Source organism: Tuber melanosporum, assembly GCF_000151645.1.
Source record: "Tuber melanosporum whole genome shotgun sequence assembly, scaffold_149, strain Mel28".
NCBI lineage: Eukaryota > Fungi > Ascomycota > Pezizomycetes > Pezizales > Tuberaceae > Tuber > Tuber melanosporum.
The window spans coordinates 161,012-176,193 of NW_003298807.1; the positions used below are offsets into that span (position 1 = coordinate 161,012).

The following is a 15,182-nucleotide window of genomic DNA, read 5'->3' on the forward strand; positions in this document are numbered from 1 at the left end:
GCAAGCAGAGCAGTATTGGCAGAGTCTGTAGAGCTTGCACCAGAGACTTAACTTTTCTTGTTTGAGAGCTCTGCATCCCATTCCACAATTCCAGTAATGAAGTCATCTACTGTAAGTTTCGGATCGCGGGACATGATTTCAACTATTCTATCATACTCATTTGAAAGGTCCGGAACAAGTTGTAAGATAAAGGTTGAATCAGTAACCTCTTCTGTAGATCCAGCAAGTTGTTGGTGTAGTTTAGTTAGCTCAGTGATAAAAGCAGTAACCGAGGTAAACTGTGATAAAAGAAGGTAGTTAAAGCGTCTCCTCAGAGCAAATCATCCTGCTCTTGAGGCGGTAGAGTCATATTTCACTTTCAAGGTTTGCCACATATCCCAGGGTTCCATAGCAAGATTGATCTGCTGACGGGTTGCTGGACTACAAGAGGTAAATATCATAACCTTAGCTTTTACCTGACATTTTTCCCAAGCGGCATAGCGTGGAGCTGGGTTCGCTGGAGGCTCCTCTTCCTGTCGCGTGACGATCTGAAATGCCCATTCAATTTCCAGGAAGGCTTGAAGATCTTGGGACCACCAATGGTAATTGGTTGGAATAAGTACATGTGTTTGACCATACTTCCAGCGATAGATATTTTCATAGGAAATATCACCCGTACTCAGACTGTGTATGCTACTCGACATCATAGTATAAAAAGGAAGACAGGGTGCTCCGTAATAGGTGTTGTAGGTAATATGTAGATGGGTAGATGCGCCAGTCCGGGCTCATAACCTGTTGTATCAAAAATCTTAATTCGGTGCTCTCCTCACTTCTGCTTCCTGCCCAAGTGGAGACCTTATATACTACAAGTACATAGCAGTCACACCACACAACTATGGTAGTGATGAGGTGGTCATATTGGCTCCTGTATACTAAAGGTATACGATGATGTCAACTACAGGTAACCGGATCCTGAGAAGCCAAATATTCCAACAGTTTGTGTGCTCGCGCCTTCGAGTGATCGCTCATGGCCGACCCCTGCGGCTTCGTCTTGGGGGGTTGGGGAGGAACGAAGCAACTACAATAGACTATAGTAGCAAGTCAAATGCCGTTAGCTGGTCGAACGGGCCGATGCGGTTCACACTCTACTATGGTAGTATAACTCGAGTTAGTCATTCTATCATACTACAGCTTCTGTTGCAGAAGAAGTTTATAGTAGATAAGGTGATTATTATTTTACTCTACCGGTATTCTATTCTCCTTCCGCTTGAGCAATTATCTATCATTTATCGACCATCCGGCAATACCAAATCAATCAGAACCTTGCGCCCGCACCCCCTAAACTCCAATACGCGTTCCAATTATACTTGATAGCCTCGTCACCCCACGTCACCCACCCCTGCGTCAAATTCCTACCAAATATCTCACATGCGTTGTATTCCGGGGGCAGGTGCCGCTCGATAAGTTCTTCCATAAGTCAGCAAAAAAAAAAAAAATCGATAGAAAGCCTGCCTGCCCACAGGCCCGAGAAACACAAAATCACCTTTAATGCACGGTTTCCGAGAATGAACATCCGGAACTGCTAGTATAGTCTTTCTCGGGAACACTTCTACAGCTGCATCGCCACCAGCTTCTTCCCTCCTCTCAGCTCCTCGCTTTCTCACGGCACGCCGGCTCACTCCTCCCTCCCCTCCGCTCCTCTTCTTCCTCCTCCGCCCAAACATCAACACTTCGTACGGCCTCCTCGTCCGACTTTCCATGTCGAAAATAGGCCCTCCGCAGGTAGTAATCTTGACCCACACCCACTCACCAACGAGCTCGACGCCCCACTGCGGGAACAGGTTTCCGAGAACGAAGGAGCGGAATTTGGGCTTGTTGGTTATCCAGATTCCCACTAGACCTCCTTTAATCCCGGAGGCGGGGTCGGGAGGTACAAGGGTTTGGGAGAGCGGTATACACTGGAGTTGCTGTATGTCAAATCTGTTCAGGGTGGTGTAAGTTCTGTTCCGGGCTGCAGACTTGTTGGGCCATGGGGGGTCGAGCAGGACCAGGTGAAATCCCCGCAAATGGGTGGAGATGGCAGTGAATGCCGGGATGGATGTTCGGAAGTCTGAGAGGAGGAAAGAGGAGCTCGGGGGGATGTAGAAGTACTTCTGGGGAGCCGGGTGGAGGATGGCTAGAGTTCGCCAGGCTCTAGACGTTGAGAATACTGGCGTCGAGTACATGTCTGAGATGTCGTCAACTTCTTCAATCGCTGGCTCTTGCTCGGGGGCAAGGTCCAGAAACTCCGGGGAGGATGAGGAGTCTGGATTCTGAAGCAGTAATACATTCTCATGGAAGTCTAATTCTCCGGTTATCTGGGCCCCAGCTTCTAATGTTATTCTGGGGAGAAGAAATGGTCCACTGTAATTTTTGCCAACATGCTCAAGGGCCTCTAATACCAGGGTTCGGATCTCGTCTGTACTTTCTATGGAGCTCTGGCTTACGGGATTACCTTTGGGCTCTGGGAGAACGTACGGAGTTTCCGGAGGCGAGCTAGAGCAGAGCCGTAGTCCTGGGGGACTCGAGATGGAGGAGGGTATATCCAGAAGGACAACGTGCCCCGAAGGTGATTCATAAAGCATCGGGGAACTCATTAGGGATGTTCCAAAAGCACTAAAATTTCGTTGATCCGAAACCCAAGTAGAAGACGAGCAGAAGGTATTGAAGCACTCTGCTCATGCACGGCGGCGCCGCACCGCAATAACTAAGCATGAAGCCGTAAGTCAACAAAAATGAAGACCAATTTCTACACTACCAACCGAACATTCCATACCACCATAAACTTGCTCCCGGTTCATGGCATGCTCATCTCCCGAGAGCCGCGGTTGCGGCAACCAAACACCGTAACTGCAACAACGCCCCCAGCAAAATCCAAACCGTTGGTGGTCTAAATCCGCCGCAACTGAGCACCTCCCTCTCCCTCCATCGACCCTCCTCCCCATCATACACGTCGGGCCCCAACCCCACCCCCTCGATTCAACCATGGAGTTCATGTCCAACGTCTCCTCAGGCCTCGACGAGTCAAAACCCTCCCTCTTCGAGCTAATTTCCGAAACCCAACTCCGCGACCTCCTAGAGCCATCAATCCGCTACGTGTTGGCCATAGCCACGCAGCGACACCCGCGCTACCTAATCCACATCTTCAACAATTTCGATGAGGCGTACGCTCTACTCATGCTCTTGATTGAGCGGCACTACATACGGCGATGGGGCGGGAGCTTCACGGAGAACTTCTACGGAATCAAGAGGGAGAGGGTGATTGCGAAAGAGTTGCCGAGGGCCTCAAAGGCAGCACCCGATATACTTGCCTCGAGCACAAAACTGAGGAGATTGGATGTTTGGAAGAGTTTGTTTATTATTGTATGTTTCTTTTCTTTCTTCCTCCCCCATTGGGAGGGGGGTTGTTCTGATGAATTGGTGGGTGAACGGTGCTAATTGGTTGATTTGGGGGAGTGGATAGGTTGGTGTTCCGTATTTGAAGAGAAAACTAGATGATGCGTATGAGATTCACGCAGGAGGTGCTGCTGCGAACCTGTTCGGCGCGGGATATCGCGGAAGGGGTGAGCCGGAAGTGAATGTGTGTTACCTACGTTTATATTTTCCGCTGCTCCACTTTGGATCAGAAACTAACATTCGCAAAGGCTTCGCCCAGAGAAAAGATAATCTACCAATTGAAACGGCTACTGCGAAAGATCTACCCAGCCATCAACGCAGCATACTACTTCTCAACATTAGCCTTCAATTTAGCTTACCTCTTTGATAAATCACAATACCATACGCCGTTCCACTGGCTAGTCAAGATCCGCATGAGACGACTGACAGAAGCCGATCACGTAATTTACACCCCCTCTCTCCCCCCACCATCCACCACACTAACCAGCTTTCCCCCCAAAAAAACAGCGAGCATTCGAAGCCGCCTCCCGCTCCCTCCCACGATCCGGCTCCACACCACTAACCCCCACATCCCTACTCTCCGTAACAGCCCTGACCCGCCTCATCCTCCCGCCGATCCTCGACTCGTTAAAGATCCTCCTCCCAACTTCCATATTCTTCCTCAAGTTCCTAGAGTGGTGGCACGCATCCGACTTTGCTAGGCAACTCTCCGCCAAGACCGCCGCATCGATAGAACTCCCACCACCGGCCATCGTGCCCCCACCCTCCAAGGGTGAGGGGGAGGACGACTACTACCCGCGCAATAGCAGCAGGAGTAGTGCAGGGTTGGAGAGGCAGGGGAGGAAGTTGATCCCCTCCCCGGAGGATAGCGGAGTGTGTCCGATTTGCTTGGAGGAGTTGACGAATCCGACAGCTCTACAGACGGGCTACGTGTTCTGCTACCCGTGTATTTTCCGCTGGGTGCAGGACGGGCAGGAGGATCCGGCGAAGGGGTACTGTCCAATTACGGGGGTTAAGTTGCTAGGTGGGACGGAGGGGTTGAGGAGGATAATGGTGTAGAGTCGAAGGGAGGCATCGTAGGGTTGCATTCAAGCATAACATAACATATAGCCCAGGAATGGGCCGTTCGGTGGTATGGCAATAACTTTAATCTGGGATATCTTTGGGGGGGGCTGGGAATATACCTGCTGGTTGGAGCTGAAATTTGGTGACTTTGTTGGAGGGGGTGGTGTCTTTTTTTTCACTTTCCTCCTCCTGCATTAAATCTCTTAATTGCAATAGCGCTTTATATATATCAAAGTATGTGGAATAATTGAACTAAATACAAGCAGACGACTCCATTCCTCACTCCTACACCCCTACAGCTCAATACAAATTCCGGAACATGTCTACCCTCTTCAAGATCGACCCGCAAAAACTAGGATATCGAGCGAGAAAACCTGCATCGTAAACATTGCCACTACAGCATACTGGTTTCTTCAAACCAAGCCCCTCCTAAATATCACAGATAAGCCATTCTCCACCGTTCTTCACAGTAGTGACATTACAATCACGTGTCCGGGGTCCTCTTCGCATGAGTTGACAAAAACAGCACACTACAGTTGTCGGTAAACTCCCAGTCAGCAACCAGAGTCTATTAATATGTACTGGGACAGCTAGGTAGCTAGCTAGCATAAAACTCACCATGCCGCGACAACCGCCACCGCAACTATCACCATGACCTACTCCCCAGTCAGTCCCAAGATCACATATAACAGGGAATGTATGATAATTACGCATCATTGCCAAGAATACTTTTGCCAGCTAATACCCCGTGGAAGCCCTCACCAAACAAAGCTGTTACGGGGAAGCATGTGAAAAATAGAGCAAACGAAAACAGATCTTTAGCCACAATATCTGCCTGGCACTCTCTCATTCATTCTCCCGGTGGAGGTGATCCATGTTTTCACTTGCTCCTCTTTTCACCTGTGCCCCGTAACGACCGTATTTGCGAGACAGGCGCAAAATATCGACTGGCGAAGGGGTTCTTGGTAAAGATGCGTGAGCGAATACAACTCACAAACTGCGTCTTCGGTCCCGATTGTACTAGTGCAGCTTTCTTCGAGTACATCCCGATCCTGCCCCACCCCCCGCATTAGTCACCCAGGGATACCGGTAAGGGGATGAACGGGGGATACAAACGTCTTGACATAATTGCCCAACCCCGCAAACAAACACACAAGACTCAGCACCCAAAAGCATATTCCGAGCGGAAGGGAGAGTTCCTTTTCCAGCTCGCTGGGCTCATGCTTGAAGTGAAAGGATATCACGACTGCAACGCTGACGATGCAGAGATACATTGAGAGGCGAAGCCATGATAGGAAGTCTTGTTGGTGTTGTTAGTTGGTTAGTTAGTTGGCAGCGTGGAAGAGCTGGGGGAGAAGGAGGAAGTACTCCGCTCGTTTGCACAGTGGTCTCGTGCGTCGCTGGCATTGTTCTCAAAGACTAGCGGGGAAATGAATGGGCTGGAGAGGATTAGGGGGGAGTTTGGCTGGAGTCTGGATGGGGGGTTGTTAGTTTTATGAAAGTTGGTATTATATCATATCGTTCTCACCGGTAGGTGGGGGAGAACGTACTCATCCACAAAAACAGGCCTCGGACGATATCTGCTCATTATCGTGGAGTTTGTTGTTTCGCGCGTGCAAAAACTTTGTCGCGCTGGGTTAGCCCGTGTTGTGGAACTGTCGATCTGGAATGCAGGATATTCTATCGTACCTGGAATGCCGCCGGCAAAAGATGGCGATACCTAAAATTAATAGTATCGAGACACCCGAGAACTCCACGAGCCCGCCGGATCGAAGGCGTGCCATCCCTTGGTGCATGTGCCACAAGCAAAACAAATTCTCCCCTGAATCCGGGCGCGGCTCGAGTGCCACCAGTATTGTAACGATCCCGTGCCGTGCCCATTACTCGTTCCAACTTACAAGTACCGGTAAATCCACCCTCCCGATTCAAACACCCCAAGAAGGAATACTCGTAGTGTTTTCCAGACCGGGTATGGCTCGGGCAAGCTGGGCCTGTTAGACTTCACTACGATACCGGTACTTGTGCTCGATTAACTGGCACGGGTACAGTACCATACCGGTATTCCTAATTTTGCTTTTCCATTATACCTGCTACCGGTAAGCCTACTGTACTCGAGTACTGCCATTTAGCATATGATTACCACTTCCCAGTCCGATGATGGATTTAACGAGTACTGCGACTTTCTTGAGTAAATGAGTCTTCAGGACAGGGTCTAGTGGAACGGTTTTTTCACATAATAATATTATGGTGCTCAAGCACAGGAAATAAGCCTTCACCTGGTGCCTGTAACCATAGCCATTCGTACCCTACTCAAGTAAGGTAGAAGTCACATGGATTGATTCCTGTACTCGTAGACCCTTGATGCGGCTGCACAAACTTCCTCTACCCCTTAGTGGTCTTTTTTGTCCTTTTCTTCTTCTCCCCTGTTATCATACCATACATTCTCCCGTTACGGCTCCGAGGTGGGTATCGGGGTGTGATACTCGAGTACTGTACTCGAGCACCGACACGGCAACATACTCCTTGGGTTTGCAGACGCAGCCGAAAGGGAGGAGGTTTCTCATCTGGTCTGGTGTTTACGGATTGGTCCAGCAAGTTAGGTGCGGACGAGTACTGTACTGTACACGATGGTGTTTCCCGAGTTGATTATTGAACCTTCCGGATATTTGCAGTCTGGACAGGTTACTGTCTACCCACTGCGCAGTACCGATGGGGGCTTCATTATCAAGTGATTGCGGATATAAGTCCATCCTACATTATGGAATTGGCGAGGAATATCCTCTCACCGCCACTTGAGTACAGTTTGGGGGAATGTTGGTGTGGTGACTAGACAAATGCATGTGGAGACGAGGGGACGCGGGACTTCTTCAGGCTTTCGTCTCTCGACTCACCGCAATTGCAGGATGCTATAGTGCCTATGGGAAACCTTATCAATTGTTCGGGATTGGTGCAAGAAGCGATGAGTCGGGAAGTGCGCAGGCTTCATTGTCACAGAGTGGCTTTCGTGCAAATACCGGTACTAAAACTACCGGCATCGTGGTTCCAAACTTCAAGATGCCGCGGCCCGGTTGAGCGCCTTTATGTATCGGAGTAGGGGAGTTAAACATTTCCCCTGCGCGACTTCTGGCGCCGCAAGTTCGGGTGTCGTATTATACGTTTATGCACTCAGTGCTTTTTCCTTTCTTCTTTCTCTTTTTTTGGGGGGAGAGCTACCTGTACCATGCAATACTATCAAACAGGAAATGCTGACTGAGAGCTTGAATTGACACGGGCTCTGTCTTGGTTCATGATGGCTTGGAATTTCTTATCATCAGTCTAGGCTTTTTGCTCCCCTCGTTCGTCCTATTACCGCACCGGTATAATACTTGTATCCGGCAATTAGCATCATATCCGAAGATACGGCTAGCGTCGCACGACCACTGTGCTAGAAAAAAAACAGCGGTGTCTCATTCTCAGATACTTCATGCCGAATACGAGTACTCGGAGTTGGAACGGCGTTCATAACACTGAGATTCAAGCAAAAAGCTTAATTTTGGCGGTATACAATACTCGAGTATATTAGTAGTTGTGTTCACAAAAGTCATTCAATTACGGCGAGTGAGGGGTCCATCGTGCCTGTTGCGCGAATCATGTCAAATGCGGTTCGCCCAATCGATCCTGTATGGGCTGAACTTCTGAGAAAACGTCTTACAATACCGGCACCATCTATGACGGGTATGCGATCAACTACCGGCACCACCGCGTATCATCGGTAGGGGTACTGTAAACTTGGACCTCTCGCCCCGAAAGTGAGACCCTCTTTACCCCCCTAGACCCTATCAATACCGGTGCCATTATCATACTGTACTTTACTAGTACATTTTACATATGATGCTACCGTATTTGATGGTTCATGGTTCAAATTCTCACTTGTGGGATTTTTTATTTTTATTTCCTCTTTATTCCTGTACGGTGCTCGAGTACTGCGATTTCGGCCAGTCTTTCATGATCCCTTGACAGATTTTTTCATGGGATTTCCCACCTTTAAAATACATTTTCTGGTATCATACCAATCTAATCCTGATAGTGATTATGTTTCACTCAACAGACTTTAGTTTGTTTCTTCGGGATAATGTACATTCTTCCTTCCTCTTACTGCTCACTGACAAAATTTACCGTATTAGTAGGGTCTGGGGGTGTACAAGTACTCGTACAGGGTGGCCTTGCTTTCGGCGCGGGAGGTCCGAGTTTGGGCATCTAAGCTCTTCTGGGTTTCTGTTGCATTTCCCCAAAATGCGTACCGGGAATTCTCGTATGGAAGCTAAATGATTGGAGGTGGCCAGAGGCGCAAGTGCTCAGAGGAGGTGAACTGATGATGTCTGCTCATTGGCTATCCTTCATCCATGCATCATCCATGGTCCTCGGTTCTAGTGCCAAGGAAGCCACCGCAGGGTCCGGAACTAAACCGTTTTGAGAGGGCTTGTGCGACTCCGGGCGCATCGGGGGAGTTTCGCGTGGGAGATGGAGATCGGCGGAGCCGCTGGACTGCATAAGTAGGCCTGATGCGGTTGCGGGAGAAACAGCCACCACCCCCATGAAGGTGGGACTTGCGGTAATCTAGACCACATACAATACCGTATTTTCACTCTCCTCTGGTTCCCCTTTCCCTTGCTATTTCTCAGTCTCTCCCTTTCTTTCTCTTCTAAGGAAAAACATCTTCTCTGATTCCTCTAAACTTCACGAAGCAAACAAAATCGCTATCGCGGATGGTCCATGATTATGAAATCTCCTGTGGAACGGTTGGTATGGTGGATCACATCTAGCGAAATTTTGGGAAGGTGTTGAGGGCGCAGTACCGGTGCTATATCACCCCCGGCTTCCTCGAAAGGTGAGGATAGATGGAACCTCGTCAACACGGCTGAATACAGATATCATATCCTAAAACACCAATCATGCGTTACGTGAAATCCCCCGAGGTGAGACAGGGCAGATCCCGAACCCAGCTTTACTACTTTCGTGCCTTTTCCTCGTTTTCCCCAATTTTAAAACCTAATATCCTCCACCGTGTTTAGTATGAGTATGATATGATGCTGTAAAAACTTTTGAAATTTACTGTCTTCTTTTAGCTTTAGAGACAAAGGCTCCCGGAAAGGATTAGAATTTTCCTGACATGGTATGGGATCAGCCCACTGGGTGTCTTGGATCTCGTTAACCGGTATTTTCAATTCTGCTAACCTATCAGACTAAGCCTATCGTGGGATGGCGGGCCGATCTCTTCTGATGATCTGATAGTGGATTTGGAGGGTTTTTACGAGACCGGTACTCGTACTGTACATACCGGATACTTGCTGCACCTTTGAATCTTCGCCTCACACCCCCGCACTATATCTTGCCTCAGGTGTCACAACTGCTCCTGAATACCTGTAACAGCATTGAGGGGTTCGCTTCTCCATCCGTGCGTGAGATACTCCGTCCGCACCCCTCTTGTGCATACGCACAGGTATTTTTCTGGCCTTCGATTGCTATTTGCATCCACTCTTGTCTACTAGAGAGAGAGAGAGAGAGAGAGAATAAACTCTGACTCATAGCCAGAATCTTCCTCCGAGACAGCCACCCCTCGACCACAAGGGGACGGCGGATTGTTGAGACCCCTACAGATAACCTGCCAAGGGCATATCTGGCATGTCCAAGCGTAGTGCAGATAACCGTGTTAATGGCGGCGAAGACCCTGCTGAAGGATCCAGTGGTCATAAACCCTCTGCCCCTCTGCCCCTTGCTGGCGGGAGTCGGATTGAGGAGGAATTGACCAACCCAGAAAGACCCTCACTTAGTTTAGTCGCTCACCACCAGCCAGGGCCTCCAAATCGGGTTCTTGTGGGCAACTATCGTCGCCCTTCTCTCACGTTTAGCACTTGCCCTGTGGCAATCCCTTCCTCGCCAATTCCTAGAAACCTAGAATATCTGCCGCCGCCCGAGAGTGAAAAAATGGGTAGAGAGGAGCAAGATTTGTTGAAGGGTAGTAAGGTGATCTCGTCAGATTACGGAACCCTCGCTACGTCTGCTCGGCAAGCCTTGTCGTCCTCGCCGTCGTGGTCGACAACACAGGACGGTGGCAGCTTAGAGACGACACTTACTACAGAGACAACAGGCCTTCTCGGGGGTCACCCTAACAATATATCAAAGTGGGATGAGGCAGCCGCTGCTGGCACAGTGTACACTTCGTACACCAGAGAGGCAAGGATGCTTGTGAAATGCACTGCGCCTTTATGGCTCACCTTCTTGCTACAATACAGTTTAACATTTGCATCTCTCTTTTCAGCTGGAACGTTGGGGAAAAATGAACTTGCTGCTGTTACCCTGGCAGGCATGACTGCAAACATTACCGGCTATGCTGTATTTCAAGGTATGTTTCAAAAAAAAAAAACTCCGGCTTGCGATCTCTCTTTCCCCCTTACGATATTTGTGAAAGCTTTTGGCCTCACCGTTTGTTATGCATAGGGCTTAGTACATCGTTGGATACATTGTGTGCACAAGCATATGGATCGGGAAACAAGGCTCTTGTGGGCCTTCACTTACAGCGAATGATATGGTTCCTTGGGTTGGTTTCTGTTCCAATCATCACCGCTTGGTGCTTTGCGGAGCCGATTCTTCACGCAATGGTTCCTGAGCCAGAATTGGCCGTGCTATCGGGTAGATACTTGCGTATCTTGACTATTGGAGCGTAAGTTCCCGCCACGTTATTCACTACTCCGCTGCATGCGAGGCTCTAGCTAAGTTTGTTATATTTTTAAAGACCTGGATTTGCGCTATTCGAAGCAGGGAAGAGGTTCACTCAAGCCCAGGGCAAGCACCCTGATCCTTTTTATTTTATTTTCCTTTTCCACATCTGTTTTTTCTTGGCTCTTGACCCTAGCTCATATTGTTTCTAGGCATATTCGCTGCATCAACCTTCGTGCTCCTCATCTGTGCGCCTGTAAACGCTGTCTTGAATTATCTTCTTGTCTGGGTGTGTAGATATAGAATCAATTGTTGTGAATGAGGGGGTGCTTACTAATTTGTAACTTTAGCATCCAACAATCGGAGTTGGGTTCAATGGGGCACCATTTGCTGTCGTTATTGTCGATTGGCTTATGCCAATCCTACTATTCTGTTATGTCTATTTTATCGATGGTCGTGAGTGCTGGACTGGGTTCACTAAGAGAGGGCTTCAAAACTGGTGGCCTATGGTACCCTTTCCCTCCCCGTTTCCCTCCCGCCTATCTCGCCGCGGGAGCACAGAGCAGCATGCAACTAACTCTCCATATAGATCAAACTCAGCCTTCCTGGCCTAGCGATGATAGAAGCAGAATATCTGGCCTTCGAACTTTTGACACTAATGTCCGCCCGCTTTGGAACATCGTACCTTGCTGCCCAATCGATTATCTCGACTGGAGCTACAATTACCTACCAACTAGGATTCGCTCTCTCTATCGCTAGTTCTACCCGGGTAGCAAATTTCCTGGGTGCGGCTATGGGTGACGCAGCGAAAGTTTCCGCACGTACAGGCTTCGTGGTCGCAATTGCCGTGGGTATCTTCAATTGCTGCGCAATGCTCAGCGTACGCAAACAGTTTGCCAAGTTGTTTACCGCCAACGCCGAGATTATCTCGCTTGTTGTGCGTGTCATGCCCTTGACTGCGGCTTTCCAGCCCCATGACGCACTGGCGTGTCTCGGGTCTGGGCTTCTCAGAGGACAAGGTTTGTTGTAGTATACTCTGTGTATCACTCGGCCCGAAATACTCATGGTATGATACTGCACTAGGGCGACAACATATCGGGAGTTACATCAACATCATCGGGTACTACGGTATCGCGATGCCCGTATCCGTGATTTGCGCCTTCGTCCTTGGGTGGAAGCTTATGGGATTGTGGTGCGGTGTTGTGGTTGCCTTGGCATTCGTCTCAAGTTTGCAGTCCTTCATTATCCTTAGGACCAACTGGGATAAGGTGCGGACACTTCCATCCCACACTCTCTCTTCTGATAGCAAGGTGTTAATTTGAGCCAACAGTGCGTTGAAGAGGCCCAAGAAAGAATCAACGCTGGCTGACTGGGCTGTCCCATGAACGCAATGCATGGACAATGGATTCCCTCGCCCATTCATTTATGGCACTAACTTTACACTTTTTGCTGTGATGACCATTGGGGTCCGAAGAAGAGGAACGTGACTAAAAACTTGACGTGACGAAACCTGACATATACGAGAGTTGCGGGCGTAAAATCGATGTTTTTTTTGGTTTTTTTTTATGTAAGATATCATTAACATTTCTCTATTCATTTTTTTCATTTTTTTCACCCTTTGCGTTTGATCTAGGTTTTATCAATCAGGGTGGCGACATAGGAGAGTGTTGTGACATAGCATGGTCATATTTTGCTTTTCATTAAAAGTTTTCTCCACTTCCGCTCTGGACAAGCGACCAAGGGGGAGGTAGTAATGCACAGGCACAAGGTCCGCCGTTCCTATAGGCTAGAAGGTATAGTGCCCTCTGGTGGGTAGTAGAAACCTCACTGCTTTCCGCAGCTTGCTCCGAGCAAAGTGAAGGGTATGTATCACTTTTCGACGCTATGGCAGTACGAGCGGCAAAGGTTTACTCAAACTACGATACTCCGCGTACTATCGCCCCCCCCGCGCGCTCCGCCGTACTAAGCCCTCCTCCTAGCACTTACTATATGGGGACCAGGGTCTCTCTCTCTCTATACCTCCATCCATATTAAAGGGGGGAAAGAGAAAAATAGTTGGCGGGCGGGGGGGATGCTGGTCGTTGAGGGTGTGTGTGTGTGTGTAAACCTTTTATTCTTCCACTATCTCACCTACTAACTAAAGTAATCGGAGTACGGCGTGGGATACTGCCCCCAGCCCTGGGCCCCCCTTAATGAAAACCTTCACTACACCCCCCTGTAGGCCATACAAAAGAAACTCCAGCTCCCCCCTTCTCCTTTCCCTCAAACAGCTTTGATCCAACACAAAAGAAACCCACTCCTGCCCCCCGGCCCCATGGTTGTAGACAAAATAAAATCCATCAACAAAGAAAACCCATTCCTGCCCCCCGGCCCCATGGTTGTAGACAAAATAAAATCCATCAACAAAGAAAACCCATTCCTGCCCCCCTGGCCCCATGGTCGTGAACAAAGGAGACCCAAACAAACAAATGAAACCCACGCCTGCCCCCTAGGCCCAGTGGTCGTGTACATTATGAAATAACAATCTGACCAGCATTGCTCCCCTGGTCCACTGGGCGCCTCCTCCGTGTCTTCCGCCGTTGTAGTCTATCGGCCCTTTCTCGCCAGGTCGTGCTTTTGGGCATGTGCCGACTCATGCTGTACGTCCCTTAGCACCGCTTCTCCGCATATCATGCAAGGCCGTTGTGGTCTGGGTTTTGCCGGTTTCTGTGTTGGTTGGCTCATGGGTAGGTTAAAGTTGGCTCCGACCACTTGGGCAGAGTCTGGCTGTTGGGTACCATCATCGTTTCTGTCCATTTCCGGTTTTCCCTTAAGTTCTTGTGGCCAATCGTCCATCCATTGAAGAAGTTCGCCTTGCCTTTTATTGTCGTGGAGTCCGATTGTCGTGGCGGTTGTTATCCTGCATCTGTTTGCTAGGTGGTCAAAGGGTATTATGTCTCAGTCACACAGGCATTGCCTTCTGGCGCCGGTTATCTCCTGGTATGGCCAACCCGCCATTGCCCTTAACCCTAGCAGCCTTTTGAAGTTTTGCCTGGTTAGGGAGTGTAGGTGCTTGTGCGATTTACCGGGTCTTCCTTGGTATCTGTTCCCTTCGTTGGCAACTCTTTCTGTCCAGCTTTGCTGCAGTCGGTCTTTGAGTGCGTCTTTACCTAGCTGGTAATTACCGGTGGTGGCGATAATGTCTTCTGCCCCATGTTTGGACATCCATCTCTTTGTCCAAGTGTTGTGGCGGTCCTTGGTGTTGGCTGGTAGCGCCAGCAAGTTTTGTCTGAACTGCATCATGAGGTCCAGTGGCGGGATCCCGAGTTTGGTAAGGAAGGCCAAGACCGGTGTTTTCTTTTCCAGCCGGAAGGCGGTTCGGATTATCTTGTTGAGGGCCGCCTGCGCTTCTCTTATCAGGCCTTTGTTTCCCCATGTCTCTATTCCATATGTTAACTGTGGGATTATCAGGCCCTTGATTAGTCGCAGTGTTGTCCCCGCATTCAACCCCCCTTTGCTGTATCTGGACGTTACTGCCCTTATGCGGTGCCCGGAGCTGGTGGCTTTATTGATCCAGTGCCTGACATGGTGGTCCCATTTCCATTTGCCTGTTAGGAAGTATCCGAGCCACTTTAGATGGCCTTGGCCGGGTATTTCCTGGCCTCGTAGGCGGACTTCAAATTTGTTCTGCGGTGGTGTCTGTACGAAGATTGTTTCGGCTTTGCTGGGTGCGAATTCGTACCCGTCTTTGGCTGCGGTTTCCTCCAGTCCTCTAATGGTTGCCTGGTGTATCCTTTTTCCCTCTCCCATGTCCCGGTATGTTGTTGCTATCAAGATGTCGTCCACGTACATCAAGACCTTGGTTTCCGCTTTCTGGGATGGCGTTGCCTGCACTTTTGCTGTTTCTAGCATACTGATCAGGAAGAGTATCGGTGATAGAGGGGAGCCCTGTGGTGTGCCTTTGTCAGTAGCATACCCTCTGGACGTTCTGCCATTAAACCGGTAGCTAGTCGTTCTGTCGGTGGCCT

General features: G+C 49.4%; 3 protein-coding genes; 2 read left to right on the forward strand and 1 right to left on the reverse strand.

Annotated features, from left to right (window-relative positions):
• The first annotated feature begins 2,885 nt into the window (after window positions 1–2,885).
• On the forward strand, window positions 2,886–4,617 carry GSTUM_00002946001 (uncharacterized protein). XM_002836507.2 has 4 exons: window positions 2,886–3,381; window positions 3,482–3,598; window positions 3,663–3,854; window positions 3,922–4,617. The coding sequence occupies exons 1-4, from the start codon at window positions 3,004–3,006 to the stop codon at window positions 4,471–4,473; spliced, it is 1,239 nt and encodes a 412-aa protein (XP_002836553.1). The 5' UTR covers window positions 2,886–3,003; the 3' UTR covers window positions 4,474–4,617.
• Window positions 4,618–4,671: 54 nt separating this feature from the next.
• On the reverse strand, window positions 4,672–6,140 carry GSTUM_00002947001 (uncharacterized protein). XM_002836508.2 has 6 exons: window positions 6,030–6,140; window positions 5,848–5,951; window positions 5,596–5,779; window positions 5,474–5,531; window positions 5,098–5,135; window positions 4,672–5,009 (listed from the first exon to the last, which is right to left on the reverse strand). Exons 1-6 carry the CDS (start codon window positions 6,065–6,067, stop codon window positions 4,964–4,966), a joined length of 468 nt encoding a protein of 155 aa, XP_002836554.1. The 5' UTR covers window positions 6,068–6,140; the 3' UTR covers window positions 4,672–4,963.
• Window positions 6,141–10,226: 4,086 nt separating this feature from the next.
• On the forward strand, window positions 10,227–12,895 carry GSTUM_00002948001 (uncharacterized protein). XM_002836509.2 has 7 exons: window positions 10,227–10,861; window positions 10,957–11,179; window positions 11,252–11,346; window positions 11,388–11,464; window positions 11,526–11,684; window positions 11,765–12,194; window positions 12,259–12,895. Exons 1-7 carry the CDS (start codon window positions 10,444–10,446, stop codon window positions 12,495–12,497), a joined length of 1,641 nt encoding a protein of 546 aa, XP_002836555.1. The 5' UTR covers window positions 10,227–10,443; the 3' UTR covers window positions 12,498–12,895.
• The last annotated feature ends 2,287 nt before the right edge of the window (window positions 12,896–15,182 follow it).

Bases quoted from the DNA above. Each gene is read 5' to 3' on its own strand.
- GSTUM_00002946001 (XM_002836507.2), top strand. From the start codon at position 3,004: ATGGAGTTCATGTCCAACGTCTCCTCAGGCCTCGACGAGTCAAAACCC. The intron at 3,382-3,481 runs GTATGTTTCTTT...GGGAGTGGATAG, and splicing joins GGAAGAGTTTGTTTATTATT to GTTGGTGTTCCGTATTTGAA. The intron at 3,855-3,921 runs GTAATTTACACC...CCAAAAAAACAG, and splicing joins GACTGACAGAAGCCGATCAC to CGAGCATTCGAAGCCGCCTC.
- GSTUM_00002947001 (XM_002836508.2), bottom strand. From the start codon at position 6,067: ATGAGCAGATATCGTCCGAGGCCTGTTTTTGTGGATGA. The intron at 5,780-5,847 runs GTACTTCCTCCT...AACACCAACAAG, and splicing joins CCACTGTGCAAACGAGCGGA to ACTTCCTATCATGGCTTCGC. The intron at 5,532-5,595 runs GTTTGTATCCCC...GGGGTGGGGCAG, and splicing joins TTGGGCAATTATGTCAAGAC to GATCGGGATGTACTCGAAGA.
- GSTUM_00002948001 (XM_002836509.2), top strand. From the start codon at position 10,444: ATGGGTAGAGAGGAGCAAGATTTGTTGAAGGGTAGTAAGGTGATCTCG. The intron at 11,465-11,525 runs GTGTGTAGATAT...TTGTAACTTTAG, and splicing joins TGAATTATCTTCTTGTCTGG to CATCCAACAATCGGAGTTGG. The intron at 12,195-12,258 runs GTTTGTTGTAGT...ATACTGCACTAG, and splicing joins TGGGCTTCTCAGAGGACAAG to GGCGACAACATATCGGGAGT.